This window comes from Phytophthora ramorum (assembly GCF_020800215.1).
Source record: "Phytophthora ramorum isolate Pr-102 chromosome Unknown Phyram_PR-102_s0004, whole genome shotgun sequence".
Classification (NCBI taxonomy): domain Eukaryota; phylum Oomycota; class Peronosporomycetes; order Peronosporales; family Peronosporaceae; genus Phytophthora; species Phytophthora ramorum.
Window position 1 is genome coordinate 1257090 of NW_027150650.1, and position 25362 is coordinate 1282451.

Below are 25362 nucleotides of genomic sequence, written 5' to 3' on the forward strand. Positions count from 1 at the left end.
GGGCCAAGAGCAGCCAGGCCAAGATGAAGGACTGGGCTAGACGCACAAAGGAACTCGCAGAGGCCAAGGCCGAGACCACGCAGCGCGACGAGATGATACTCCATCTATGCTGCTTGTGTTCACATTTCCATGATTGAGTGAGCAACGGGTGGAGTTCAACGTTTGGCAGGCGTTCTGGATCTGCAAGAGGAACTTGCAAGCACTCGCATCAGATGAACAACTTGAAAGCAAGTACAAATAGCAATGCAGAACAAATGTCATGGATGTTGAGTACTCGACACATCTTGCTTCGACGACTAACCTGTGGACTTTGAGACAATACACTTAGTATGCTTGACTTGTGCGTCCTCTCCAGCGTTTGTAGGGCGGCTCGTTGGATCCGTGTCGGGTTGTCTTCGCAGCCTCGGTGGCACGCTTTTTGCTGGCCTCTTCGTCACGACGCATCTCGTACTGCTTCCTAATCTCTGCTGTCTTCTCGGGGTCGTGATGAAGAATGTCGTACCCGAAGCTCTCAGGTGGCTCTCGGTTCACCAAATTGCTATCTGCCTGAATGATCGTGCCCAGGATGCTACCCGGCAGCGTGTTGAACTGGCCGTGACGGTAGATCTCGTTCTGTAACACCTGTCGAGCGTAGTCGAAGGAGCGCTTGATCGTGCGCATTTCGTACGAGTTCTTGCCGATGTCGAGGCTGGGTTCGTTCGGGTTCTCCATCGAGATGAGGAACGGCCGGCTGCCATCGTACCAGCGGCGGTCTTCCTTGTAGAAGTACGAGCCGCCGTTGCGCACCGAGATGGCAAGCTGCGTGTAGTTGAAGTCCCGTCCGTACAGCGTCAAGAAACCGAGCAGCAGCTGGCCCAAGTTGTTAAACTTGGGGTCGTCATGCTCCGCGCCCAGTGTTCGTCCGTGGTGTTGCAAGAAGCTCACCACCATCATTTGCAGCAGGAACGACCCAACTCCCCCCGTGTACGTCTCATTCAGTCCTCGCTGCGCCATAAAGTACTTGAGTACGAGCGTGAGTGGGCGGAACGACGGGTACACCCTCATATAATGCTTGACCAGGTCCCCGGTCGCGAGTCCTCCTGCCACATTGAACGACACGTCCACGTGGATGTCGCTGGCCTTGTGCACCATCTTGACAATGGGGATCCGGGCCTTGTCGATCACCTCCAAGTAGCTCACGAGCTCCTTCTCCTCTAGACATTGAGCCAATTTGAACAGCGGCGCCTTGCCTGCGGGCACACCAAAGAGCACCATGTCAATGTCGCTCTGTGGCAGGAACATCTGCGTATAATGGGACCCAAAGGTCTCCACTGTGGCATCAGGCCAGAGCTCTTTGACCAATTGTCGCATCTCGTCAATGAGCTCGGCTCGGCTGCTCAGCTCGTGCTCTGTGGGGCTGACGAATGTCACAAAGTCCATCACCTCCTCGTGCAGACACTCGTACACGTTGTCCCGGAAATATCCCTTGCGGTCCCGCATCCAGGGCCGCGACTCGAGCTGCAACGCGTGGTTCTCTGTTTGAGGTTCTGCATTCTTAGTTGAGGTGTTTCGCTGCTCTTCCTCGTCCGCTTCGAACTCGATGAAACCGTCGTCTACATCATTGGACTCGGGGCTCTCATTAGCCTGTTTGGCCTGGCGTTTCTTCTCCTCCTTGGCGCGCTTGACGGCGTGCTTGGCCTTGCCTTTTGCCTTGACCTTGCTCTTGGCTTTCTTGCGCTCGGCCGCCAGCTTCTTGCCCTCACCATACACGTCGCGGGTCGCACCCTTGGCCTTGCGAGCTGCCGCCTTGGTCCTCGCCATGGCGATTGGCGCAAAATGACAGGCCGCGAGCGAGAGGCGTCACTACGATCATCTCGCAACAGTGACATAACTACAGATATGTACCTGAACACCGGCACACTGGTGTGCGCCACGCACTTCAACCCGACGAAAAATGTGAAACGGTTCAAGTTCAGTGCACCACCACGCTGGTCGCGGACGGGGTGTCACGTCGCATATCGGTGGTACATTACTTGGTTTCAGTATGGTAGTCCATCGCTTGTCGTCACTTGACCTCCGTCCGCACCCGCTTGATCGCAGATGGCTTCGTTGCCCCTTCGCCAATACTAAAGATTTCTCCAACTGGTCGCCATGTCGGACCGCAGTCGCTCGCGCTCGCGCTCGCCGTCTCCGCGCGCCGAGGACGACGAGGACAAGAGCGCGCGCCCCGACCAGCAGCAGGACGAAGGTGAAGGCGACGCGCGCAGTCGCAGCCGCAGCCGCTCACCACTGCCCGCGCGCGAAGGTGCCAAGCCCGACGTGGGCAACCCGGGCAACAACCTGTACGTGGCCAACCTGGCCACACGCGTGGGGCAGCCGGAGTTGCAGGAAATCTTCGCCAAGTTCGGGCGCGTGGACAAGTGTGAGGTGATCGTGGATCCCGTGACAAGAGAGTCCAGGTGACTGCAGTCTAGAGAGAGACAAAGACAATTGCACGACGGCTGACTGTTGCTGTGTAGGGGGTTCGGCTTCGTAACCTTCGAGGACGTGCGCGATGCGGAAGACGCCGTCAAGGAGCTCAACAAGTGCGTGGCGTGCGGCTTGCGAAGGTTGGAGACGTGACTGATGGATGTTATGCACTGCAGCCAAGAGGTGCAGGGTCGGAAGATTAGAGTTGAACACGCCAAACGGAAACGTGGACACGAGAAGACCCCTGGACAGTGTACGTGGAGGCTGCGGGTGAGGTGGATGACTGCCGCTGACTCTGTGTGTGTGTGCTAGATCTGGGCCCGAAACTTGCCAGTGCCAAGTACGGCGGCCGCGACCGCAACAGCAGAGATCGTAGTCGAGACCGTGGACGCCGCAGTCGCAGCCGAGACCGCGGCGGGTACTCGCGTCGTAATGACGATAGAGACCGAGGCCGTTTCGAAGACAGGGACCGAGGACGCGGCCGCTACGATGACCGCGATCGCGGCCGTGGAGGGCACGACCGTGACTCGTACGACGACCGGCGGCGCCGTTAGTCGGACGCACCAGCTTCTCCTGCATTTTGCAGGAACACGCGCCACTGCATTTGGTACTTGTGGCTGTGGATTGATGTCTCCCACCTGGGCAGGCCTGTTGGCCGACCTACGGCTTCGTTTGCTTCGACATCGACCTCCAGCCGCTTTTTCCCTGCGTGCCCAGCCCAGCTTGTGTTTAATCCCAACTAAATAAATCGAGCTCGTCCACTTATCCACCAACGTCGACCGCCGCAGCAGATCAACAAACCAGCGACTCGAAACCACGGCACCATCAGACCGTCGTTCCAGACGATCGCTGCCCTCATTCATTAGACGCTATCGCGGGCTTCAAGAGAGGCTGTAGGCCGAAAACGACCAAGCCGCTCTCGCTCAGTAACTGCTCTACTGGCGACTGTGCTCTACTCGCGCTTGAACACCAGCATGTTCGACACGACCTCCGACGAATCCGCGTCTCCGCTCACGTCGCTGTGGACAAACGATGCCGCCTGCAGTCGAGAAAATAAGCACTCAGAACCCTGGTCGGTATCACAGCGAGCGTCTACGATGAACGCACCTCAACAAAGTGCGTGTTGGTCAGGAGTGGTCTGATCTTGGCAGCAATCGTTGAGTACGTCACGATGTACGTCGGCAGTTCTGGTGAAAGGTCGCTAGCCAGATTATCCGAAGGCGACAAATGGTAGAGCTTCGTGAGGAAGTGCCTCGGGTCACGCTCAAGCTGGTGCGACTCGCAGCCTTCGGTTCGTTCGCGATTGCTTCACTCAAAGCAAACAGACATTAGACGGCTCAACACGGATAGAAAACAAGTGTTGGAACTCTGCAGCTAAAAAATACAAAGTCGTACGCTGGGGAGCAGTCTGGGAACCACATGGAGACATTCTGGTGCAGATAGCTGTAGTACGGCGTAGCATGACAGGGAGTCCAAAAGTGGATCGAAGCCTCCGGATTTTCTGTGCAGCAAACACGGAAAAGGTTAGAGACTTGGTTGAGTGCATGCCAGCAAATGTACCTTGGATACGCTCTGCCAGATAGTCCATTACTTCAACGGGAGCGCGCTGCAAACCAAAACAATAGCTCACGTAAATGCCATGTGACTACAAATTTCCTAGCTACCAATCCACAAACCTGGTGGGATCGAGACAAATAGTAAGCACTGAGCACATTCGGCACGATGACAGAGAATGCTGCGAGTCGCAGCAGATTCCACTGCGTTCTTTCGCGAAATTGAACGTATAGCTTTCGCTCGAGGTTGCGAAGACAGTACCCAGCGTAGACAAATGCGGGAGGCAGCAGTGGCAGGACGAAACGGAACTCTGCGGTAGAGAAGAGTGAGTGTGTAGACTCCCGAGCTGTGGCACGTGTATTGAGAACCTTACCTTTGTGGGCAGTGTTGCTGTAGACTAAGAGGGCCCACATGATAGTGCGGCCCAGATCTTTCTTTGAGGCCTGTTTTCAAAAGGTGAGTTAGAAAGAAAACCCCGCTCAAGGTGTGCAACACTAGATAACGCTTGCCACTCACTGGCACAGTGAGATACCCAGCAATCACGATCGGCAATGCCGTGCCTACAATAGCTGGATACCCCTGCGAGAAATACCAGTTCCACGGGTGCTCGCCGTACAGTTTGTCTTTACCCTGAAAGTGGTTACCACGTTAGCCTAGCAGAAGTATATGATCCTCACTTTGCCAGCACGTACCTCAAGGACGTTGAACTTGAAAAAGTTGAATGGCACGAAAGTCCACTCACCGTACCCCAGACGATCTATGCAAAGCATTGCCAGCGTCGTGACCAGCGCAATCGGCAGGACAACACCGAAGATAAGGTGACCACGGTCACGAGCCTGTAGGAAGTGCACAACCCCAGGGTACAGCCAAATGATGGCATTCGTCGGTCGAAAGAGCACACCCAGAGCTGCGAATGCAAGCGCTAACGTGCGGTTGCTGCGCTTCACTGGGACAGCGTCGTCGTTTTTCTTCCTGTTATCTCCATCCTCCTGCCACGCCAAAAAAAATCACAAAAGTATCAGCGAAATCTCCCTAACGACTTCCTGTATTATGCTCCATCACGTACCAAGAACTTCCACGGCCAATACGCCAGTGCAGCTGTCGTGCACAGCGTCTCAACGCAATTGGAAAACGGCCGCACCATTACGTAAAATACGAACCACGAGAAGAGTTGACACAGCAGCGCCCATTTGGCCGACTTGGCGTCAAAGTAGTTTCCCGCCAACTTGTACAAGAAATAGTCATTCATCGCCGACAGCAGTCCCTACATGACAAGATCGAAGCAATCAGAAAAAGCTCCTCGCACTACCAATAATCACCAAATTCACCTGCACAAGTCTCGGGCCGTATGCCACCGCCCACCGCGAGTCCAAATTCTAATGCACCACGTCACAAATTAACTCAACAATGGACTACATCAGTAGCAAAAAAACAAGACTTCTACCAGCAGCTCCAGAAACTTGTAGAGTCCAGCAAAGAGCGCCGGGTGGGCGAATCCCCGTAGCTGTGCGTCCTCCTGCCACTCCCACGTGCTGCAATCGTTGTAAGTAAGCAAAAAATGACACTATTGACCTTTTCGTGACAAAAGGCCGCACAGGTATCCGTAGCCGAAGACCAGTCGATGCGCCACCTCCGTGCTCTGCCAATACTCGTCCGGGTTGAAGGACGTGCGCACGAATAGCGCGTTCCAGAGGCGGAAGGCCGCCACACTCACCCAGAACACGCGCGTTGTCACCAGCTCCTCGAGCATCTTGACACGCACGGCGCGATTGACGAAATGAACAAATGCGGATACAGGTATCAAAATTGTTCCTTCTCTATTTTTGTGTTTCAAATATGTAGCCATGAGTTAATTGTTGTAACCATGTGTAGCGTATCGCCAGCCAGCTAGGGCAACTTGATGTTGAAGACCTCGACGGTCTTCTTGAGCGCCTCGGCCAGCGGCTTGACCACAAAGTCGGGCGTTTCCTGCGTGCCGATCTCAAGACGCGACGCGGCAGTTGGCACGAAGAAGCGTGTACCGCGCGAGTGCCGCATACCCTTGCCGGCGGCGTGTGCGAGCGACGACTGCCACATCTCAAGCTCCTGTGTCGATGCAGCCACCAGCACCACTTCACTCTGCACTCGCTCTACGACTTGACCGCTGTCCAGCTGCAGCGTCACCAGCGGCTGCGAACGAGTAGAGTTCGTGATGCGCAGGCAACGCGCGTCTCCCGCGTCCGTCTCGAGACGCACGTGGCCCAGCGGAATGATGCCGCGCAGCTGCTTGCGACTGGAGAAGTAGTAGAGACAGTTGCGGCTCAGAACGAACCAGCGACGCACTGTTGAGAACCCGCCCTTCTTCAGTAAGTAGCCGTTGAGACTGGTGTCCGAAGGCCAGAGCTCCTGCTCCTCAGCAGTGGCCGAGCCGAAACTGTGCCACATGACGTCCAAGAACACGTGCATATCGCGCTCGTGGCCGTCAATCGCCTTCAGAGATGGGCGTAAACGCGGACCCATCGGCAAGCTGTCCACGCCTACGCTGAGGTGGAGGCATAACCGAGCTGAGCTCTTCTGCCATTCGACGCGGTAAATGTAGCGCAACGGTGTCATCCATTCCACCACGGGCTTTGTGAACGACCCCACGTTGATGTACAGCACGCGCTGCTCCGTCACGATCAACCAGTGCGACAACTGAACCTTCAGCTTTTTGACTGATTCGTCCACCGAATCATTTCCACCTGCCAACGACAACCGACGCAACCGCGCCTTACTCGTCCCTCCCACCTCGATTTCACCGCCTTCGGAGTTGTCAGACTTCGACGTCGCAACCTCCTGCAGCAGCTCTTCAGCACTTTCAAATTGAACCGTGATCGGTCGTGCCGTGCCACGCAAGAGTGCCAACGTCTCATGGAATCCGACGCCTCGAACGTCCACGCCGCCAATACCTATCAGGCAGTCTCCTTCTTGCAGCACTTGCTGTCCTGGGGCTATCTGTCCGCGCACCTTGACCTTCGACTTCGCGGTCTCGTCCATCGCCTTGATTGTCACGTTTTCACAGTAGAAGTCCGTCTCCAGATCCATCCCCAGCCTTTTCTGATAAAACACTACTTCATAGCGCAGCTTGCGTCCGCTACTTTCGCCTGCACTTGTACTCGGGTGCTCACCGGCAGCGCGCCGACGCTCGTCATTCTCCTGAAGCGCTCGTCGCAAGGAGTTGGTGCGCTCGCGAGTTGAGTCATTATTGCTCTTGGGCTTGCCATTTCCAGCACTGCCACTGCGACGGCGATTTCGCGCCTCACGTGTGAGATCCGCCGCGCTCACTGATTGCATGATTTCGTTGTAGAAGATGATCTTTTCGCCAGACAAGCGATCACCGCCGACTCTTTTCAGCAGTTCATAAGCAATTGTATCGGCTTCCTTGTAGCACTTGAGCTCGTTGTAGCGTCCAAACACGCGCGGTCGCCGGACGCGCCTCATATTCTGTCCATTTTGCAGCGACCGGTTGCGCACACCCTGCGTAGCGCGTGATGCGAAGTCAAAGATACCTGCCACAGGCTTCACCGGAAGACCAATGATTCCCGTAATTGTGCCCCTCACGAAGCCCACCGCGCCGCTTTCCTGCGCTCCACGCATAGGGTTCAACACGAGCCCTGCAACACCCTCGTAGACTCCGAGGCTCAGCTCTTTTGAGCCTTGCACCAGGCCTTCGCGCAAACCGCGGACATGACGACGACGAGCGCGGGCACGATTCTGCTGATAGTGGTCATCTAGACTTAGATTTGCGAATCCTTGTCCAAACGTCCCCGAAATCTTACTTGCTGCGTCGAACGTGCCGTCCACCGTATTAGTCATCAGACTGGCTGTACCCTTGGCCAGACCCTTGCTGAAGCCCTTACCACCGATTTTCAAACCTTCCAAAGGCTCATACACGAAGTCACGCACTCCCGTACCAATATGATCCAAGAAGCCCACTGGGTTGCCCAAAAAATCAAACGAGCCCAGAATCTTGTGGAGCTGTTTCCATAACTGACGCGTGTAATACTTTGACACACGGCGGGTCAAGTCGCCACTCGTACCGAAGGCGTGCTCGATCATCAGAGCATTCAGGCGGACGGGAGCGTTATCAAGATCCGGCACATGCATCGTCAGACTAGGAATTGCCCAGGTCATTGCGGATGACGAGTCCTCACTACCTGCCTCTCCGAACGAGGATGGTGCCGAACTTGAGCGCTTCATTTCATCATGATTTCCTGTAATCTTCGACTTCTTGAAGCTTGCCGCTTCGTGAAGGCTGATCGTCGTGGTCGTTTGGAAGACATCGCTGCGGAACGTAATATCAAAGTCCATCGGGTGAATGTGCAATAAAGCAAAGTACACCTTACGGGTCTCCGAGGACGAGGTCGTAGTATACGATTCCAGACTCTTCAGCGGGTCCAATTCATCGCTGAGTGTGTTTTCTCTGTACTCTACCAAAGACTCCATCATTGTCTCAATCGGGATACTCTTCATTCGAATCTCACCTCCACGGTTCTGTGACCGATGCTCTCCCCATGACTGTGACATCGACGCCATGAATGCTCGAGCCGACACCAAGAGCTCTTCATCCAGCTGCGTGATGACTGGGTACAGCCAGAACGAGCAGTGCTTGAAGTAGTCCGTGTTGCCTTGCTCGTTAGACCATGTACAACAGAAGTGCATCGTAGCCATATTTGCCTGGCGGTACTTGCAGTCCGCACAACTGAAAATATTCTGGGTTGCGATCAAGCCCGTGTGTTCTTGAGAATCGTCATCTCCATCGCCACCAGCAGCAGCTCCTCTGCCTTGATTAACCATTTCTGCAAGATCTTCATCAATATCACCGAGTGTCCTTTTCCGTGTCGGGGTAGCTGACGTTGGAGCACCTTCCATACGAGGGCACAGCAATTTCGTAAATGTCGCTTCTTCGCTCTGGTTATCAATCTGCACATCATCCAGCGTGACGTTCATACGCATATTCGAATTAACGCGCGAGTAGTGGAGACTAATTCCACCCAGGTAGATGTAAACCAACTCCATAGGAAGCTCATTCACACATGAGATCCCGACTCCATCCACGCGCAAATGCAATGCCATACCGGATGTCAGCGACTCAAAGGCATTCGTCGAGGTTTCGCTAGCCGTAGGTGAATCAGATGAAGCTGACGTCGAGCTCGATAGCTCGTGCTTGCTCTCTTTCTCGTCAAAGTCTTCCTCACCTCCTTCAAACAGCTCCAAGACCTTTGTGGGTCCGTCAGCGCGGATACGAACGTGTACGTATGTTTTAGCTTGTTGAACCTGCGGGAGGAGATCTCGCTGGGAACGCATTGTTTTTGGGGCCAAAAGTGTTCCAGACGGCATCGGTGTCTCCTCTAAAAGCTCGTCGACGGCGTCGGCTTGGAGCCCCTGCGTAGCAAGCCGCAATCGCCTTACCCATATTTTGGCGATCTTAGGATTCTTGGCCTTTAAATCATAGCACTTGGTAGGCGTAATGATAGAGAATTGGTTCGAGCCGACAATGGTTGATTTAGCGCCCACCTTGACGGAGAGATCACTATCTCGAGGTGTGGTCATGCTCGTGCTATCTTCAGAGTCCATGTCAGAGTCTTCCGCAAGATTGATCGAATCAACAGTGTACCAAACAATCTTTGAGCACTGGAAGCTTCGCAGCGGGGCTTGTTTTCGTGCACCTGCATCGGTCGGTGCAGGCACTGGTTTTAGCACGCCAAGTTCCATCATTTCCTGCGCCGTCGTGAATGACTGCGCCCTTGTCTGTGTGCTCATTTCTGTGACCAAGAAATCCACCAAGTCTTGCCCGTTGACGTAAAACCCCTTCCGCATGACGCCACTTGTTGTAGCCGTTTGGTTGTCAATGTGTGCGCTCACAAACTTTTCGGATTCTTCGCATAGAACGCTAGACGTGGTCAACGATACTGCAAGTCGTATCAATTCTCTTGATCTGTCACCTTCATCTTCATCGTCATCATCGCCTCCATCGTTACCCAACTGCCTTGATCCTCCACCAAAGAGACTGCCCGAAATTGACGAAACTAGACCGTTCAAGGAGATAAAGCCACTTTTCGATGGGGCCTCCGCAGCCTTTTCAAAAATCGCGACCCCTCCAACACCTGGCACATCAGAACCTACTCGCAAGTCTACTACTCCAAGAAGCTCCTGATCGGTCTCGTTGGCGAAGTAGTATAGCATGTGTTCGTACAGTCGGAAGTACTTCCGATTCCACTTTAGCATACTGTCCTTTTTCAGCAAGTACCCTTTTTGTTCCGGTTTCAGGAAAAGCTCTGAAGGCAACGAGCGATGAAGCTGGATGCGTTTGTGTGTAGCCATTTCATCCAGATTGTACTCGCGGATCTCCACTGCATCCTTATCCGAGTCACCGCCTCTCTTTGCTGTCGACGACGTTACCCGCATAAATCGCACTTGAAGTGAACGAGACGAAGAACTTGAGCTACCAGGGAAGGCAGGGTCTTGGTTCGATGAAGATGACGACTTAACCTCGGACCCATTCAAATAATCCCACGAATACGCACATGAAGAGCGCGGTAGCAGTTCGTCAAAGTCCTTGTCTTCTCCCCAGTTTGTCTGCTTGTAGCGGATCCGAAACGATGTCATGTTATCAATTCTGTAAGGCGGGAAACGCCTTGACTCCTCCCGGAAGATTAACGCAACTGACCCGCCCACCAGCTCGATCTGGCACTGCAAAATGTAGATGCGGGAGGGGTCATCTCGGTCGCGAAGCTTCAGGTAGGTAGTCCCAAGTGAGTTAATACGAAAGCTCCCACTCCAGCTGTATTTGTACAGTAAAGATACTTCCAGTAGCTTCTCCCTTGACGCACTTGGCCAATGGAACGGGACCAGCTCGTTGGCAGCCAGCTGCAAGGTTTGAGGCGCATCAAATTGTCGATACTTGATCGTTTCTTCCGTCTTGTTGATCAAAATGTAGCGAGGAACGACGGTTGCCATGATAGTCTCCGAAAAGCGCCCACTACCGTAACAACTCCACAGAGCTACTTCCTGGCTTCCCTTTCTAAGGTCACTCTCCTGGTCCTGGTCATAGACCTCGTTGGTGAGGCTGATGACTTGAGCTACACCCGAATTTCCCATTGCATTGCGGTTAAGACGAATGACGTCGGACCACGGCGATGAACGCGACCTAATTCGAAGTACATCCCAGTGCTTCCCGCCTGAGCTGTAGGGTAGAACGTCTCCCCACGGCATTGGACGCATTTGGGCAGGATTTGAGCGTTTGGAACTCGTCACAAGTGACCGAGGCGTGGCGTGATGTGAACTCGCCGTACTTGCCTCGTCGTACAAGCGAATGGTTGTCATCGTTATCCTATGACACAAGTGAAGCCCATGACGACGTCCTTTGCTTTCAATCCTTGACGTTATAGGGATAGGCTGGCCGTACCACCGCTCGCCCTCTGGCCGTCCCGCGCTTCGAAGGGAAACGAAACGGGGCAACGCCAGCTCGTAAAAGTCAAAATCGTCCATCTCCAAAACACCAACAAACCCACACTTTGAGCAAACGAGATCAAAAATTTCCGACATGAGCGAGCTCGAGTAAACTTCGACAACAACGCAGGCAAAACGGTTGTGTGGAAGATACACTTGAATCCCATGCGATTTCCCCATGTGTGCTGGTTTTGTTGGCGACCCATTGATCATCGTAGCCCCCATTGCTCTTGTTGATGTTGGATCGTATGACAGCAACTCGTGCGAGCGCGTTGACTCCACCTCACCAGTAAAAGGATAGGCTTGGCGAGCACGCATCGAAGCTGGTGCACCGATCAGTCCCTCGCTACTAGATGGCGTTTGAAGCCGTTGCAGGGACCTGGCTGTACTCGTGGATGGAAGCGGTCCTGGTGCTTGCTGCTCCTCAAGTACAGAAGAATCCTCAACGTCATCAAGCTCAAATCCTTCACTCTCTTGCCTTGGCAAGGACGAAGGCCTCGCTGACCCACCATGGGCTGACGGTGAGTTGAGATCCTCAACACCCTCTTCGACACTCACCGCTGTATCCATATCCGATGGTAATTCCTGTGATGTACCAACCGAGAAAGACATGCTAATGTCTCCCCGATGAGTACTGGCCAGATTGTTTTTGGATGCTTTCCGCTCACGTGAGGACTTACGCTTCAGCAGCTTGTACCAATTGAACGCTACAGCTCGCTTGCGGTCTTTCAGAATACTATCCACTTTCACGGCTGTGACCCCAAGACAAGTATCCAACCCGTAACGTACGTTGCGCACTTCAATGATAATGCGCGCCAAATCCAGCGTCCTCACTTCCGGCGGGAAGCGAAGCAGCAGAGTATTTTGCAGATGGCCATCCCATTGAGGAGCTAACCCACCAGACGGACTCGGCTTTGTGGTTGCAGACCAGATTGCAACCATTTCAGGTTTCTCTAGATATCTATCTTTCGGGTTTTTGAGCACGTACAGGGATGCTCGTACATAGGGACTCTGCGCGCCAAAATACTGTGCGTTGTACAGCTCCCTCGCCTCCCGAATAACGACAATCACCGCAACTGGACTAGCCGATGGCTTAACCTTTTGCAGTCGAGTCAACTGATTCTCTCTAACACCGTCCCCGTGGAATGAAAGAGAGCGCGCAGAGAAATTATCGGCTTGCTCTTCTGCCGAAGCTGGACGTCGGTGCACATACTTGAGAACACTTTCAAGCCGCTTCGAAGACGAGCTCGTCGAATTGCAATACTCAAGATCAAGGTCGGTGTGATTGACGATCCAAATTGAGCAGAACACGACGACGTCCCGCCCTGATAGTTTCACTTGAAGTTGTAGGTTGGGGATACTTCCCTGTTCTCCAGTAATGTCACGGTCAAAAGCGCGGCCAAGCAACTGCACTGGTTCGATTGACTCCTTGTATGGAACTGTGTAAGCCGACATTTTTGGGTTGATAATCAACTTCGGAGCGCTCCAGCTGTAGTTCTCTAATCGGAAGGATACATACAATAGTTCTGTCGAATCAACCTGGAATAGTGGAAGCACGTTTCCCACAGCTAAAATACCTTCTGCAATCAGCTGAAGAGAGCCATTCAATAGGCGGTACGCCATCGCCGTCGCCAAACGATTGTGTAGGGTGAGAAAAGGAGACACAGAGAGGTAGTAAAGACTAGAATTGGTCGCCTCATACAACCCTCGTCGCTGATTCGTGGCTCTCGCCTCATCCAACTCATAATTCGCATCCCGTAGAGGGTTCATCCGCTGGCGCTGAACGGGCTCACCAAAGACATGGAGGAAATCGTCCTCCACCTTTTCGCTCTCTTCTTCTTCGACTTGTGTCAAATCAATTGTCCGTTTCTCTGCTAGATGGGGGTCGTCAGTACTCGAGAATGTGGCACGCATCAAATAGTATGCTTCCACCTCATAAGTGCACTTCCAAGTTGGCAAATCTCGAACGACGAAGCCGGACAGGGGAATTGCAGAAGACATCGAGGAAGTCGAGACCACCTCCAACGCCTTTGCGGCACTTTGCAGCTCCTCCATCGTGGAAAACGTCTCGAAATTGCAAACACAGTTGCCAGCTCGCACGAAACGCTTCGTGTTGACCGATTTTGCCGCTCGCACTTCATCGCCTAATTCTTCCAAGCTAGTCGTCAGCGGTGCGTATTGAACATACGGCGAAGGTCTGATACTGATTTTACTGTGAGGGTGAACAAGCTGGAGAGGAATATGACAAACTTGCTCACGATCAATAATCCACTCCTGGATACAGCCTCCCTCGCGAGGCGAAAACGCCCAGACCATAAGGGGGACAGACGTTCTGTTTTGCAGCACAACCTGAGAATGCAGGCTAATCAGCTTACTACCATCGGCTTGAATACTGATCTCAGCAACCAAGGTCGGAGGGGTCAAATCTTCTTCACCAGCATTCTCAAAATCATTTGTACTATCATGACCCGCAGATGCCGCCTGTGATTCTCGGAGAGGCACGGCTACATGCCCAACCATGTCTACGACGACAGGGTTTGCACTAACCCACTTGCTGTCATTCAGCCAGACAGAGAGTGTGTGGTTAACCGTGAGAGCTTGACGATCAGTTTCGCGCAAAAAGCGATCAGCCGATGCACTGTCAAAACTCCGCATGTCTCCCTGCTCTCGGCAATCAACGGACACTGTTTCATTGTCCGGGACTAATTGCTGAATAACATTGCCAGTACCACGACGAAAGCTAAATTTCAGCTCCAGGCCGGTTTTGTTTTCAACCCAAAATGGCGCCGTCGACTTTGACCCCGATGTGACAAAGTCTGCTTGCTTCAACGCCTCCGAAGACAACAATGGGGCCATAGCAGGTGTCATGTTGAAGTTGACAGTATTCGGCAAGTTTGCAAAGACCTCCACAAGACTGTTTTCTTCCAGAGCGCGATGGATGCGCATCTGAACTACGAAAGGCTCCACCAAGGGCTCCCATCGGTAGATGCTATTGTTGAAGTAGTTGAACAGCAACGTAGCGCCCACAGTAGTTGAGTAATCTTCGTCTTTAATGTACTCACATACGATCTCCCGCATGCGAAAATCAGCAATCGGGATCCCCAAGCTGTTGTTCACGAGCACCAGACGTAGCTCCCCAACATCACCGAGAAGCTTGTCTGCAACATAGGTTGTCAGCGTAGGCTGGGAGCTGGAGGAGGGTCCAATCCGTGCTCCATTTGTAGAGATCGTCGCCGAGGTTGACCGAGTGGATGTTGGTATCCACTGCAAGTAGTTGTTCACAATGTTGATAAATAAGTTCGCATCTTGCACAGAAAATCGAGTTTCTACAGGAGCCAGCACAAATGAGTTGCGTCGTGAAAGCGTGACGGAGCCTTCAACAAAATGATCAAATACCAAAAGAAACGAATTGGACAGAGGAAATGAAGCATCAATCTAGAGAACAGACAAGCATAAGCATCGTTAGTCTTTCGAATAGTGCCATACATGGAGAATCACCGCATACACCTCTTACCTGCAGGTCTGGAAGTTGTGAGAAATAGACGCCATGCTGATCAAACTCCAGATGGCACTTGGTCATATCTGCCGCATCCTCGCATTGTTGGTGCGTGGAATACGCCGCCACAATATCTGTCAGCATAACTAACGCTCGTGCGTCCGTCGTCTCAAAATCCTCCAGCATTGAGAAAAGACATCCGATCGTAGTCACGAAGAAGTCAATCTTCTGCCAATCTGGTGGCGGCAGCGCCATGAAGCCCACTCCAAAATCCGAGAATGCACCCTTCGCGAAAATTGGGTCCACGAAGAACGCCACGACATCGTGGAAAGCTGGATATACACCGAGGAAGTTGGTGTTCCTCACCTTCAAATCAAACATGCTATCCGTCCAATTCATCTTCTGGCTGTACTCAATTTGAAGACCATCTCCAGGCAGAGGACGAATAATTTCAGACGCCGCCTGACTGCGCGATGGCCGAATATCAACTGCCGTGAAAGACAGCGCCGACGCGCTAAACTCCACTGAATCATCTGTTCGCAAAGTAATCACCAATTCGAGCTGGTCCCAGAACAGATCGGCGACAGGGTGGTCACTGTTCGAAATGCGAAGCGCAGCGTCAGCTACCTTCACTGGGATTTTCAGCCATATCGCGTTGCAGTGCTCGTAATCAAAATGATGCCCTCCACAAATAGGACATAACGGAAAAGAGTCTTCCGTGACCACGCGAGAAACCTCTCCAAAATTCTCATAGATCATTCCCAAGAGCGTTATGTACTGTTCCGGCCCCGTGCCTATGCTGAGTTCGTTCAGTGATAGGCTGACGCCGAAATACGAGCTCAGTGCTGCCTCAGACAAACTTTCAGGTTCCGAGTCAATGCGCCCAGTCAGCAACGAGTGATGGAAAAGTGGCGACGCAGAGTTTCGTGTGGTTCCGCTTAGATCGACCAGCTCAAATTCGAAAAGCCCTACAGACGAGGTCGACATGTCTGCGTCTCCATGTCCCCGAGTCATCATGTTCGAATCCAACGCAACGCGCGCATCATGAAACTCAGCGTCCTCGGCCACGAAAAGTGGCGCCATTAAATGTTGAGACATACCTGCAACTTCGTGACGAATTTGCTCCATCGAGTTTGATCGCCCCCGTGAGCTACTCGTCGGTGTACCCGCCAAGAAGTGTAGGCTATCCCGACCTCCGCTATTTAATGCATCACCTTCAGCCTTGGCTGTATCAATTGCAGCGTCCACCTTCAGAAGGTACTGCGACAGCTGCTCTAATTGTTGATCCAAAAGAACAATTTTGTTGTGGATAATCTTTACCGCATCTTCAGCTGCTGGTAAAGCCTGAAAACCTTCATGCAAATAGTTTTGTGCTTGTTGGGTGGCGCTCCGAAGATCAATAAAGAGCTGGCTCCGGTTACTCAAGATACGCGAGCGTTGATTTTTAATTTGGCGCCTCAAATTCCTCAACTCCGTACGCCGCGATAGCTGCGCCTTCGCCGCAGACGCACCAGCCAGCGCTGAGCCATGCGACAATCGAGCTTCGTCGACGAAAGTACCATTCTGCAAGAAATCAGAGGTGGAGGGGTCGATTCCACTGCTCCAGATGCGAGCATTTGTCGAGCGCAGGATAATACTATCCCGTGAGAATGAGCTACGTGGTAGGGAAAATGCCAAATCATTTGCGACGACTTCAAAGCGCACTTCACCCATTTGGCTTCTCGATATTCCCATTGCGGCAGCGCGCTCGTTCACCTCAGCCACCACCGTGTCATAATACACACGTAGTACTTCGTCCACTGAAGCCGGAAGCAAACCAGTGTTTACCTTGAAGTGTTTGAAAATAACATCTGCCTTACCACACGTCGGATTCGCATCCAATGGATTGGCAAGACCTACGAGGATGTGGTCAAGTACGTAGTGATGAAACTGCTTGTAAACCCGATGCAGATACACTACGCAGACAGAATCCAGTCGCACACGCACAATAACACCCCCTTCATCACATCCACTGGCACTTGTCGATGCGCTATTTCTCGAGTAGATGATCATAAAGTCGATGACGTTTTTCACTCCGAACGACCCAACATCAGCAACTCCGTCTAACATGTCAGAGGGAGAACCAATGGCTTGCCGATTTGGTAGCGTTGCATTTGCCGGTGGTGCAGGGCTTAGATCTGTCAAATCAGTCAGCTGCAAATTTCTTACAGTACCTTTAAGTTCATATTTTCTGTCACACACAGCAGCACCAGATCCACAAGCTTGCAGTGATACACTTGAAACCTCTGCTCGTGCGATTGTCCTGATGGGGGCAAAACCATCAATAGCGACACCAGGCGATTGGTCTCGGTGCTTGATATCAATTTGAAATCCATGAGCAATAGACAAGTTCGCGACAATCTCGTCCTCAAAAGACGATGAATCCTCCAACAATGTTGACGAAGCTTGAGATCCTAATTTTGACAAATTGCGCCGAAAATCGTCAAGCTCGTATCCGAAACTAGTAGACAAAATAAAACCCAGCAAATATCTGTCGTGACACCCTCCAATCCATGCCAGCACCGTTTGCACGTTCGGAAGGAACAATTCTCCATACAGGTGCTCGATAGAAATCACAATGTGGGTAACTTGACGATCGAACTGCAAGGCTGATAGCACACTACCTGTTGTCCGCAACTCGTTGGAGTACATTCGATCCATCTGATACGTGGCACAAAGAGCAGGCGTGCGCAAACCTGAGCTTCCAGCGACTTGAACAATAACATGTTCATCTTCTTGAAGCGAAATTGATGCTACAGTAATACCCTGGGAAAAGGTCGTTGTGCATACGCGTGACGACCAGTCCACGTCCTTGATCGAGAGCGTAAACGACGCCAGCGCACCCTGATCTGGGCGGTCATCATTAACACAAAACTGAATTTCTGGTGTCCGAATCGACCACCTTCTTTGGCAAACCAAATTCACAGTCGAATTTCCAACTGCAGGATGCAGATCCCGAACTGGCCCGTTATCAGGTTTGTCCGGAAGAAAGAAGCTCCATTTACCAATCACCCAGAGTAGAGCTTCAAGCTCCACCACCTTCCAGTCGATCCGTACTGCCGGAAGTCGAGCTTCGTAGTTGTACATCGCAGTCTCTTTTTCAGGATCAAAGTCGTTCCGCTGGTAGGAAAGCGCTCCGTGATTTTCTAAGGTACAGTGTTTGCATGAATAAGAATCCATATGCCACTGCGTTCTTGAGTGACTCGTCTTCGTCAACGAAAGTTTGGTTATAGCGACAATTTCATGCATACCTTGCACATTGTTTAAACTCAGTTGAGCTTGTAATTTGGCTAAACTTTGTTCTCCTGAAAATAAACGGAAACTTGTCTGGAAATCACTTCTCACAAGTTTACGATCAGAGTCGGATGTACTGACTGTTACATCCTTCAGTTCAGCGCCAAAGCAAAATTGATCGTGAAGAGCGAATACGAAGCATATTTTCTCCACCTTGATTCCCATGTGCGCAATTGGTGCAATCTGGTCTTCACTGTACGCGACCAATTTACTGGGATGCGATAAATTCCACTGATTCCACCACAGATACACTGGTGCAAGTAGAGTCATCCACATGACCAACGTTTCGTCTTTGATAAACATCAATATGCTGCCCAGCTGAACATCCAGGGCAGGTTGGTGGCCAACTAAGCGACTCTGATAAGCAGGGATGACGCAGGATATCCGAATAATTGGGGTTCGCACCGAAGACGAGCCGAAATCTTCTTCAGTTGCATGATCAATAATGCTGTAGCTTTCGCTGCGACCAGCAACTTCATACATTCGCAGTGACTGGACGCTGAGCTGAATCTCGTCTTCCACGCACGATTGCTTTACAACACCGACCGTCTTCCCCAGGATCCAAACCCACTGGATACCCGTTAGCACATCTTCTTCAGTCGCAGCAGCCACTCTGGCAGAAAAGAAAATCCCAGCACCGTGCTGCAGTTCTGCCCGAACAGAAAGACTCGGTGGTGTAATTGCATCCTCAAACTCATCGTCGTCATCATCATCATCCTCCGCTGCCAGCGTAAACGTTTCTCCCACTATAGCATCCAGGCAATCAGTCAATAGCCACTGCTTCGCATACGAGAGAACCATCAAGAATCCATCCGGCCGGGATGCCTGCTGCTGTGTTAACGCGGCAAGACGATCGTACTCGTCGTAAGGCGCCTTCACTTCAATCAGAATGGCGTATAACACGTCGATATGCTCAGGTCCGAAGTGCACTCTGGGTTGGTTGGCTGGCAGCACGAATTTGTCTTGCCCGCTTGCGTTGTGGGCGGCGCAAATCTCGCATAGTTCAGTAATACTTCCAGGCTCACAGCCAATATCCACATCCAACTCCACGTCCGGAAATGCGGCATTGGCGCTATGATAAAACAAACTCGCCTACAAGCAGAAAAACACATTGTAAGCATGCAGACAGGTCTGTCAAGCTCCACATACTCTTCATACCTTTACTGTGCTGCGCCATTCGTGAAATAAATATTTTCGCTGCATCTTTGGCTCGTGTGTAGCGATCTGTTTATCCGGATACTCAATGTACGCCGCGACGCCCTCCACTTTCAGCAACTACCCAATCCAGCAGCCCATCAAAGTCAGTCAATTACAGAAACAAAACTCTCCGCAAACCACAACGCACCTTTCTCGACTCCATCGTCGCATTGGACTGTGGCGAGAACTCCAGCTCCCACTCTGCGTTTGTGTTGATCAAACTCACGTGTGCAATCTCCAACGTGCCGCTGCCCGGTTGCTGTCAATGGAAATACAATAAATCAGCCATCCATTCACACCAAAACTCCGTCATTTCATCCTCCTACCGGCGCCAAAGAACTCGGGTCGCAGTCGTAGCGAACTTGCACGTCCGACAGCTCGATCTGCACGTTAGCGATGATGTGCGACACCAGTCTCGACAGATATGTGCGATCTACAAACAGCAGCTCGTCAGCCTCCTGCTAATAACCCCACAACAACACAGCTCTGTTACCGTCTCCGTTGCTGCCGTCGATGCTTGTGTCCACGCGCTCCACCTCCTGCTGCTCCTGCATCTCCGCCGCCTCGTGGGGTGTGCGGTGCAGCGACACTCGGATGCGTTGCGCCTTGACCTGCACTGGCTGCGTCCAGAGCGCGCGCCACGGGATCTTGACGCTCAGCAGACCGATGGCGCCCTCCCCGTACGACAGGCGTAGCTGCAGGTCCTGAAACGACACGTCGCCCTGCCACAACGACAGCTTCAGCATGCTCGAATCGAACGTCACGAACTTGCCCAGCAGCCGCTGCAGCAGCAGCGCCACCGCGTGCTGGAGCATCGTCTCGTTAGTCTCGCACTCCCCACTCTGCCCACAATATGGCTACAGCCGGAATCGAACTTGAACGGGAGACGAATATGGTGTGTGACACACCACGTTACGCAGTATGCCACATGGCAGCGTTTCGCAGTGGATACTGTACAGACGCGAGATATGGCGGGGAGCATCGAGAGCTGGTACTATGGGCTGCCGTACGTCACGCGCTTCTACCTGTCTGTGTGCTTGGGCTCGACGCTGCTGAGCACGCTGGGCCTGCTCAATCCGCAGTCGCTCTACCTGGACTTCGACCTCGTGTGGCAGCGCTTCCAACTCTGGCGCCTCACCACATGCTTCATGTTCCTCGGGAGCTTCAGCTTCCCCTTCCTCATGCAGCTCATGATCCTGTACGTAGCCTGGATATATATGCACAGATGCAGTCGATTGCCCAGGCTTGGAGCACTCTTAGCGGCCGATTTTAACGAAGATCGTGCTTTGTCTTCTCCTTTTTGCAGGACCAACTACTCGTCTCGACTGGAGGAGGACCCGTTCCCGGGCGGTGGCGGCCCCACAGCTGACTACGCCTTCATGCTGTTCTTCGGTGCTGCGGTCCTGTGGGTGGGTGCAGATGGATATTGTATGGTGATCTCGTTCAATGCTGAGACGACCTTTTGCTTATCGAGTGCAGGTGGTCGCTTTTTTCATGGGCATCCCGTTCCTCGGCACATCACTCATCTTTATGATCGTCTACGTCTGGAGCCGTCGCAACCCGACTGCGCCCGTCGCTATCTGGGGTATGCTGCGTCTGACTTGGCGACCCATGCATTGCAGCCAAGTCCTGGGCTAACTTTGTTGAGCGTGTTCTTAGGCTTCCGTTTCGACGGACTGTACCTGCCGTGGGCGCTGATCGCCTTCACGGTGCTGGTTGGCGGCAACCCGATGATGGACATCTTCGGGGTCATCGCCGGCCACCTCTACTACTTCCTGCTGGAGGTGCTGCCTGCGACCAAGGGCTGGAACCTGCTGCAGACGCCTGCCATCTTGTACGTAGCGAGATACTTCTCTGTTCGGTGCAAGTAACTAGCATACCGCTGGTCTAACGGGTGTCACTGCCAACGTATTTTTCTGCACAGCGCGAACCTGTTCCCGTCTCCGCAAGTCGCGGTAGGAGGCGTCCCGATTATCGGCGCGCGTGGTGCTGCTGGCCGTGGTGCCGCTCCTCAGGGCGGAGGCGGCTACGCCTGGGGCACTGGCCAGACACTGGGCACGGATTAAGCGACGGTTGTCGTAGAGTACCACGTGGACAGAGACGTTCGTGCATGCTCTCGGTGGAGTCCAACGCGGCCATTCTAAGGGAACGGTATCCCATAAACAAACAATTCGCTTACGTGGTCGTTTACGATGATTATCGGCCTGTCAGATGGGTCATCAAGGATGGCACTCTAATACCTGATACCTTGTCACTCCAATACCTCACATATGAGTAGAACAACAGGTACGGTTCCCCATGCCCAACCATTTCAATAAGGGAAACTAGCAAATGTCCCTTATCAAATCTCAATACACCGCCTATCTCTATTATATTAAGTTTGCACATTATCGGCTCGGATTTGCAAAATATGAGTACCACTGTTGATGGGTGCTCTCAAACCTCACTGAAAAGACAAACGTGCGACTTTCCGCCAATCGAATGGGGAACATTAATTTATAGTGTGAACCACATCGTCTGTTCTGGCCAATCACGAAGACGCATGATTACGTTTAGCATTGGTTACGCGTCACTAAAGCCAAACCTCTTTGATTATTTACCCCTGTATATCTGGTAACAATTATCCCATAAATACTACTCATTCGCCCTTATCATATCTAATCCCTCTGAAATCACTTGAGGACACGTGCGCTTACTGTATTTTGGGACCAATCGCGTCTAGAAAATCACAAATCACAACCGAAGTCGCAGGTCAAAGCGGACCCGCGACTCTCACCCGCCGCACGCGCATGGCGGCGGAGCACGAACAGCGCAGACCGGGCATCGATGCCATGGGCGGCATGGACGGTGACATCGACGAGGCGAAGTTCCCTTCCACGCCGTACTCGGCAGTGCAGGCGCAGCGCGAGCATCTCCAGATGCAGTTCCAGCAGCAACTGCAAATGCACCACATGCAGCTACAGCACCAGCAGCACAAGCAGTCGCCGGATTCCATGGACGGCATCGGACCGGCGGCGTCGACGCTGATGCAGGTGCACAGTGGACATCTCACTAGCGTCGAAATGCAGATGACGAGCGGTGCAATGCAGCAAACAATTGCCACACAAAGCGCCGGTTTTCTAAGTGCGTCGCCAATGCAGCACCACAGCGCTGCAAAAATAGGCGGCGGCACGGTCATTACAGGAGGCGAGGAGGCAGGCATGCCGCAGCTCTACAAGACGAGCAAGATGCGGCGCCCCGAGCTGTGGCAGTTCATTCGGCTCGTGGTGCCGGACCCGCCGTACCTAGCCGCCGGACGAACGTACACCAACCAAGACGCGAAAGAAGCGTACTGTCTCAAGTGCAAGCGCATTATGCACTACAATACCGGCAGCAGCAACAATGTCAGTCGCCACATGGCCAAGTTTCACGCGGCCGACCTGGCGAACTACGCGCAGAAGATGGCGGACAAAAAGATGAAAAGCAAGAAGCAGCAGGATCGGAATACGTACGTGCAGACGAGCGAGGCGTCCCCAGGCAGCAGCGGCACAAGCAGTCCGGGCACTGGTCACAAACGGAGACGGACGGAGGTCGGGATAACTACCAGTGCTATATCACAAGCTGACGGTCCTCGGCTGAGTCTGACGCTGAGCGATGATCTACGAGCCACGGAAGTCGATGCCAGCAAGGAGGAATTGACGCAGGAAGAAACGGAGCGATTGAACGCGATTGTGGCTCGGTGGGTGTCCAAACACCACCACCCATTCAGCATCACGGAAGACCCGGAGTTACAGGAGCTACTCCGCTTTGCGGCGACGTTGCGCAAGCCGATCACGCTCCCCCCGCCGAGCTCCGTGCGAGCGTCCGTCCAGTCACTGAGCGCACGCACGCGGATGGATCTGATGCGGCAGATCTCGAGCGAAGTCCTCTTCTACTCTATGGCATCCGAGGTGTGGGTCACATCTGAGCGCGACATATTCGTCTCTTTCAGCATTCACTACCTCACGGAGAAGTTCGAGCGACGTCACTTTACGCTGGATGTACGGGAACACAGTGGTCACCAAATCTTCGCCTATGAGATCAAAAAGGATATGCTGGATACGCTGATCTCGCGATGGAACCTAGACCCGCGATATTTAAGCTCGATGCTTTGGCAGTCGCAACCGCGCGTTGATGATGGCGCGGACGCGATAACACAGCCACGCACTCAGCAAGCGGAGAGTGCTGCCCACGGCTTCGAGATCATCTTGGCCCCTCTGCTGCACGGCACCAGGGAGCTAGAGGCGGACGGTATGCAGGTGTTCTTCTTTGATGAGATGGTGAACAACGCTGTCGCTTGTGTGCCACCCGAGTACCAAGCGAGTGTGCAGTTTGTACGGGACCAGGTTACTATTTTTCGGGACCTCGCCTTCTTTCTGACCAACCACCCACGCGCCGTGGTACGTCTGAGCAAGCTCATGGCCGGCACAAGCCAACAGCGACTTGTGACCGACTCCAAAGCCAGTTGGATTAGTACCCTCGATATGCTCAAGCGTCTCGTTAAAAAGCGCGACGTGATCCACGATTTTTTCGCGTACGCAGATACCAGTGAAGGCCGTGCAGAGTTCCAAAATGCCTCGGGGTCATCATCATCTCCTTCTGAAGCAGACAGCACCATGCACCGCCGTGAGCCAACCGACGAGCAGTGGTGTGTGGTCGAGTGCCTATTGCAGCTGCTCCAACCGTTTGAGAATGTCGCGCTCGCCATCGGGAAGGAGAAGTATGCGGGGTCATCGCTTACGTTCCCGCTGCTGAAGTTTTTAAAGCGCGATTTGGAGAAGGTGACCAACTTCCAGCGGGTTTTTGCACGATATTGGAACAACCAAGCGAGCGAGGCCGCTGAAGGTGAAAACCCTCCGCGCGACTTTCAGACACAAAGCCAGAATATTGCCACGCAGCTGGAGGTCGTGCGGAACTTCCTGTATTCGGAGTTCAAGGCACACTTCTCGCGCGCTTGCGGCGAGCTCATGTGGGTCTCCCAACTGGATCCTCGCTTCGTGCGGATGAAATATCTGAGCGATGAGGAGCGCGAAGTTTGCAAGGCACGGCTCACCGATCAGTGCTTCGTGCTCGCCAACTTCAACCAGATCATGGCCAACCAGCGCATGAAGGCAGCCGCCGCCGCATCAGCAGTCGGCTCCGGCGTAGACAACAGCTCGCTCGATCCTGCCAGTGCCTCTTTCCTGGACTTCCAGGCCGGCATCCAGTCGACGCGCGAGGACCACGACACCAACAGCTTCCTGCGCGAGCTCCTGTTCGACGACGCGCACGACGACCCCGCTCTAGTGTTCCAACAGCAGCAGCAGCTGTTGCTGCACCAACAGGGACAGCTCGGCGATTCACTTGGCCCCGTTCCAGTTGCAACGTCAACCAGCTCCTCCTTGAACGCCAATTCCGCCGCGTACGTGGAGCAGGAGGCGGCGCTGCGCATGCGCGTGGTGGACGAAGTGAAGTGTTACTACGACGCCGTGGCCGCGGCTAAAGTGGCGGCCATGCGGGACCCCCTCAAGTGGTGGAGGGACAACACGACCAACTTCCCGCTGTTGGTGCCTCTTGCGCGTCAGTGGCTGAGCTCAGTTGGCTCGGTGCGGCCCTCCGACGTGGTGCAGATCGGCGCTGGCACGCACGGGGACCTCACCACCGCCACCGCTCAGGGCGTGCAGGTGAATGCCACTACGGGCGCGGCGCTTCCCTATGGCTCCCATGCCGTGCACTCAGAGCCCGAACTTGTGCGCGATATCATGTTCGTGCACGACAACTGTTAACAATAGAGACGTCATGTTACTGGTCAAAATCAAATACATTACATCCAATCAAAACACGTCTTCAGCCCGTTCTGGTGAGCC

At 53.2% G+C, this 25362-nt stretch overlaps 7 protein-coding genes across 7 annotated transcripts; 3 read left to right on the top strand and 4 right to left on the bottom strand.

Moving 5' to 3' along the window:
• Positions 1-324: 324 nt before the first annotated feature.
• On the bottom strand, positions 325-1800 carry KRP23_5016 (Terminal nucleotidyltransferase 4B; the record flags this gene model as incomplete). Its single annotated transcript, XM_067890039.1, has 1 exon — positions 325-1800. One exon carries the CDS (start codon positions 1798-1800, stop codon positions 325-327), a length of 1476 nt encoding a protein of 491 aa, XP_067746619.1.
• Positions 1801-2130: 330 nt separating this feature from the next.
• KRP23_5017 (putative RNA-binding protein C25G10.01) lies at positions 2131-3002 on the top strand (the record flags this gene model as incomplete). The annotated part of the gene is made up of 4 exons (XM_067890040.1): positions 2131-2438; positions 2499-2564; positions 2625-2701; positions 2761-3002. 4 exons carry the CDS (start codon positions 2131-2133, stop codon positions 3000-3002), a joined length of 693 nt encoding a protein of 230 aa, XP_067746620.1.
• Positions 3003-3400: 398 nt separating this feature from the next.
• On the bottom strand, positions 3401-5752 carry KRP23_5018 (Mannosyltransferase APTG1; the record flags this gene model as incomplete). Its single annotated transcript, XM_067890041.1, has 12 exons — positions 3401-3487; positions 3556-3754; positions 3844-3949; positions 4009-4054; positions 4125-4312; positions 4376-4445; positions 4519-4632; positions 4695-4991; positions 5069-5266; positions 5331-5378; positions 5447-5534; positions 5598-5752. 12 exons carry the CDS (start codon positions 5750-5752, stop codon positions 3401-3403), a joined length of 1596 nt encoding a protein of 531 aa, XP_067746621.1.
• A 137-nt stretch (positions 5753-5889) lies between these two features.
• On the bottom strand, positions 5890-16051 carry KRP23_5019 (putative vacuolar protein sorting-associated protein 13C; the record flags this gene model as incomplete). The annotated part of the gene is made up of 3 exons (XM_067890043.1): positions 5890-11002; positions 11978-14907; positions 14987-16051. The coding sequence occupies 3 exons, from the start codon at positions 16049-16051 to the stop codon at positions 5890-5892; spliced, it is 9108 nt and encodes a 3035-aa protein (XP_067746622.1).
• Positions 16052-17468: 1417 nt separating this feature from the next.
• Positions 17469-20313, bottom strand: KRP23_5020 (Vacuolar protein sorting-associated protein 13b; the record flags this gene model as incomplete). The annotated part of the gene is made up of 6 exons (XM_067890044.1): positions 17469-17498; positions 18455-19393; positions 19460-19576; positions 19647-19757; positions 19825-19931; positions 19992-20313. The coding sequence occupies 6 exons, from the start codon at positions 20311-20313 to the stop codon at positions 17469-17471; spliced, it is 1626 nt and encodes a 541-aa protein (XP_067746623.1).
• Positions 20314-20466: 153 nt separating this feature from the next.
• On the top strand, positions 20467-21564 carry KRP23_5021 (Derlin-2; the record flags this gene model as incomplete). The annotated part of the gene is made up of 5 exons (XM_067890045.1): positions 20467-20696; positions 20805-20907; positions 20978-21083; positions 21158-21332; positions 21423-21564. 5 exons carry the CDS (start codon positions 20467-20469, stop codon positions 21562-21564), a joined length of 756 nt encoding a protein of 251 aa, XP_067746624.1.
• Positions 21565-22287: 723 nt separating this feature from the next.
• KRP23_5022 (uncharacterized protein) lies at positions 22288-25281 on the top strand (the record flags this gene model as incomplete). Its single annotated transcript, XM_067890046.1, has 1 exon — positions 22288-25281. One exon carries the CDS (start codon positions 22288-22290, stop codon positions 25279-25281), a length of 2994 nt encoding a protein of 997 aa, XP_067746625.1.
• Positions 25282-25362: the final 81 nt, after the last annotated feature.